This window comes from Lactuca saligna, chromosome 1 (assembly GCF_052625555.1).
Source record: "Lactuca saligna cultivar CGN05327 chromosome 1, ASM5262555v1, whole genome shotgun sequence".
Classification (NCBI taxonomy): Eukaryota; Viridiplantae; Streptophyta; class Magnoliopsida; order Asterales; family Asteraceae; genus Lactuca; species Lactuca saligna.
Window position 1 is genome coordinate 27,396,184 of NC_136417.1, and position 4,303 is coordinate 27,400,486.

The 4,303-nt window shown below is 30.8% G+C and overlaps 1 protein-coding gene across 1 annotated transcript; it reads right to left on the bottom strand.

Moving 5' to 3' along the window:
* Positions 1-1,933: 1,933 nt before the first annotated feature.
* Positions 1,934-4,003, bottom strand: LOC145029934 (uncharacterized). The gene is made up of 6 exons (XM_078978378.1): positions 3,714-4,003; positions 3,512-3,623; positions 2,714-2,883; positions 2,528-2,615; positions 2,356-2,422; positions 1,934-2,256 (listed from the first exon to the last, which is right to left on the bottom strand). The coding sequence occupies exons 1-6, from the start codon at positions 3,724-3,726 to the stop codon at positions 2,203-2,205; spliced, it is 504 nt and encodes a 167-aa protein (XP_078834504.1). The 5' UTR covers positions 3,727-4,003; the 3' UTR covers positions 1,934-2,202.
* Between the last annotated feature and the right edge of the window lie 300 nt (positions 4,004-4,303).

Genomic DNA, 4,303 nt, shown 5'->3' on the forward strand with positions numbered 1-4,303 from the left:
TATATATATATATATATATATATATATGGCTCATTCAGTGAAACCCCACAAAAAGACCATATGGACAAAATTTATGGTGAGTTAAGTTGGGAGGCTTGTGACTTTCTACTGCCCTAGGAATTCAATCAGGTATGTTTACATTTTATTCCTAGATATTTTTTGTTGGTTTTCATTTTGTAATATCTTTGGGTATTTTGTTTAGGAAAAAAAAAAGTGGGTTAGAAATAAAGGGCATTGTGGTCTTTTTCTGGTTAATGTCATATGTGATGGTTTTTGGCTGGCCTATATAAGTTATCCTCATTTTAGGCATGGGAAATTTGGTGTGGTGCTCTGAATATGGTGCAAAAATAAGCACAAAGGGCGGTATTATCTTTTTTTGGCTTTTGTCAAGCGAGGAACCTCTCGGAGAAAACTTACCGAAGACCTGACAATATGTATAATTTTGGTTAATTATCTTATAATTCCATTCATAGTTTTAACATCTTAACTGATTGGTTACAAACATTAATGTGTAACCTATGAAATTTATAATATTCAGATTTTTATATTCCATTTCTCAAATATGGATTCCAAATTTGTTAACTTGTTCTTCGGTAGTTTCTAAAGGGTATATTTGTTATTTATATACTTCTATTAAACTATAAAGTTATTTCCATTGATAATCAAGTTGGTGTTTGTATGTAGATAGATGAATGGAACGAGGAAAGGGAGAATGTCACATTCATGTTGTTTTTAATGTTGCCACACCAAATTATTGTACCATTTGCATGTGATGCGATAGTTATTCATTTATGTCTACTAGATGGTCCTTTCAGTTGTAATAAGGCTGCAATTTTTAATTGTATAGTAGAGAAAAGTTGTTTTCAAGTCAAACTCTTGGTTTTTTGTATACAAAATTTATTCATTTTTATTTTGTTATTAACTAATTACCGACAGTTTCGATGTATTACTAGATAATTCGACATTAGATTGGTATCAATTTAATAAAAAAACCGAAGAACTTATATAAATTATGAAGCTAAAAGTTATTTTTTACCTAATAGTCAATCAAATGGTAATGAAAAGATTGTGGAATGGGATACAAAATTCAATTAAATATGAAGATCATAGTTGTTGAATCCAAATCATGTAATGGTATTCTAAATACTTAAGTTGTCATCTTAAAGAAAAGGCAAATTACATGGTTTTTTTTTTTTTTTTTTTTTTTTTAATTTCTATAGGAAAGGTGCCTTAGATTGCAACTCAAAAAGGTAAAAAATAATAATAAAGAAAGTTTGTTATTACTAAAAAAGTGGGGAAATTGAATAAATAAATAATTTTTTTTCTACATGTTATTCTCTTATTCAACTAGCGTGGCATCCATTTTAAGTCTCCATTTATTTTAAATCCGTATAGTTAAGACCCTTTTATCTGAAAATATTGGTTATGCCAATTTTTTCTAACCTTCACTCTCATCTCAAACAGTAATAGAATTGTTGAAAGGCATCTTGCCAAGAAAAACGCTTGATAACTCCAAGTTGTAGACCCTTTAATAGAAATCAGTCCTTCACGTTCACAAAAAGTATTGGGGTGTTGTGAAATCAATAGTTTTAATTACAATTACTTTGATCATATTAGAGATCGAGCAAATGACTAAGGATGTAAATGAGCTCAAGCTCGACTCATTAAATTCATAGTGCGCTAGCTCAAACCAACTCATTTCAATCCTTCTATATGAAACTCAAAGCTTGCGTTGTGAATAACCTCATATGCTTAGGTATGACTCCATTGTTAGGTACGTGTAAACAAATATGTAGTTTGCCACCTTGAAACATTAAAAACGCTAAAACCACCTTCATTTTCTTGAAAACTACATCATAGAAAAAACTAGGAAAAAAATTACAACGGAAATATCTTGTAGACACTTTCTTTGAATAAACGGCGAATAAAGCAATAAAAGCAAAGTAACAATTTTTACCTTTTCTTGTATTGAAGTTTAAGCAACATCTTACATCCCTAGGTGACAAATAAAGTTACAAGTTTCAAGTTTTTCACCAAGGAGTTTTACAAGTTCTGTCTATGGATCTACTCAGTTAAATAGTCCAATACAAGAAAAATAAATAAAGGTTACATTAAGCACAATCAAAAATAAGAACTCAACATAATAACCTAAGGTGTTATTTTAAAACACAATTCAAGATTAAGTTTCACTTTCACCTATTATCAATCATACAACCCTTCCTGCTCCCATACATCCCCCAAAAAATCTACCATTTCCTGCAAGTTTTAAGTTTTAACCAATATTGTGAGTCTTCTTCAATCTTCATCAACAAAAAAAATAAAAATAATTAAAAAATAATAATAATAACAGCTTACAGAAAGAGGAACGGGCTTTGCAAAGGGCTTGTTGCTACCTAGCAAACTATCATAGGTAACATTCTTACTGCAAAAAACGTTTAAAAAAAATGGTTCTTTAAACTTTTACACAAAATTAATCAAATTTTAATCGAATAATTTGAAGTAAAAAAATAAAAATAAAAAATGTTACCTCAATCTTGGTTCGCGAGGCTTGTTTCTTTGTCTATTTCTTTTATTTCCTATCCAATGTTGTCTACTTTGGTTCCACAGAAGAAAACCTACACCAAATTTTATTATTTGAAATAAGAATAAGAATAAAAGAATACATGTGGAAATTAATAGAAGGGTAAAATATATATATATATAATGCTCTTGCCATGATTTATGAAGTCGTGAGAATCAAGAGATGGATTGAGTGTGTTGTCCATGTCAAATCTACTACTTGTCCAGGTGTCATCTGCCATACAAGGTTTTGACATTGGGCGAGTTTGACTTTGACTTTGACTTTTGATCAGTTTGTGCTTCGCATCACATCCAAGACAGCAACTGCTCTGTTACAAATGATGTCATTGAATAAACTTACAAGTTAAAAGATTAGGATTTTCTTTACCTCTTTTAATCATCTTATTAACATTTTAATTGTAAATTTATAATGTATGTTTATTATAGATGCAACACTTACACTTGCAATTACACAACAAAGTTAGAATCTTTATTTGAATTTAGACCTTAGCTTTTTACCTATAAAGCTACTGTTACACCATATAAGTTCATACATTGGTGCTAGAGAGTATGATAAAAAGTTGAAAACTTTCTTTTAGGAACAAGGAAATATCATGATTTATTGTGTTTAAGGTATGAAAATATCATGATTTATTGTGTCACAAATGGAACCACTTAGTGTCAATTGCATATAGGATTAGAAAGTCACAATTCATCATTATGCACCTTTTTTTCTAGGTCTTGAATCTAGGGCTTTCTAACAAGAAATCGTTTTTGTATTCATGAATTTCCCCTACCAATCGTAAACATAACAAGAACATAATGAAAGGATGGTATACAATATCGTGTTCAGCAAAAACCTAATTAGTAAATTTGCAAAAGAATTACAAACAATCGGCAGAAAGATGAATGAGAAGAAAACTCCAGAAATTGATGGAATGAAACAACGTACCCCATACAGGCAACAAGGTGAAAGAGCCAAGCTGTTACAAATCCAAAACGTAGCAGTGCTCCAACAAGAAACATCGATTTAATTTCACCAAAGGAGGAAAGATCAATAGGCCCTGATTCAATAGACGTGTTGAATTAATCATATACAGCTGAAACATTACGGCGATTGCAAAATAAATTAGCGTTGACGTAAAGAGACGCACCTGAAAGGGGCATACATTTGGTCTCTTTCCTTCCTTTTGGGTGGTAATCTTTGAATGATCCCCTTCTGAAACGGAAAGGATTGGAAGCCCTAGGTCGAGAGGATAGCGGCGAACTTAGATACTTGGAAATGATTCTTCTTGGGCTGATGAATTTTTGGCGAAAGATTGCAGACCCAAGATTATTGAAACGCGAAAAAAGTTGTTAATTTATGTTTAGATAGATACTCCACAGATCTTGCTGGATGCTACAGAAAGTCGACCATATCCAAAAGTCCAATCTACGCCTAATATCATTTTGGTTAAACTCCATATATGACGAATTTTATTGTTTTTGTTGACCATCATAGCCCTACAATATCTTATTTTTGTTTTGTTTAAAGGTTTCCTAAATGTTATTTTTCGGTAATCTAAGGTCATAAAGGGTTTAATACATCATTTTGTGGAAATTGGAAGGGTTTATAGGTTGTTTTTGTCATGTTATATTTGTTTAAAAAATTAAATATTATTTTATTTTCTTTTTATTTATCCTTCGATAATTGACATTTGGATGCTATTAATCATCTCTCTTACTTTACTTTGACACTTGTCTT

Bases quoted from the DNA above. Each gene is read 5' to 3' on its own strand.
- LOC145029934 (XM_078978378.1), bottom strand. The intron at 2,423-2,527 runs GTAACATTTTTT...CGTTTTTTGCAG, and splicing joins CCTCGCGAACCAAGATTGAG to TAAGAATGTTACCTATGATA. The intron at 2,257-2,355 runs GTAAGCTGTTAT...TAAAACTTGCAG, and splicing joins CAAAGCCCGTTCCTCTTTCT to GAAATGGTAGATTTTTTGGG.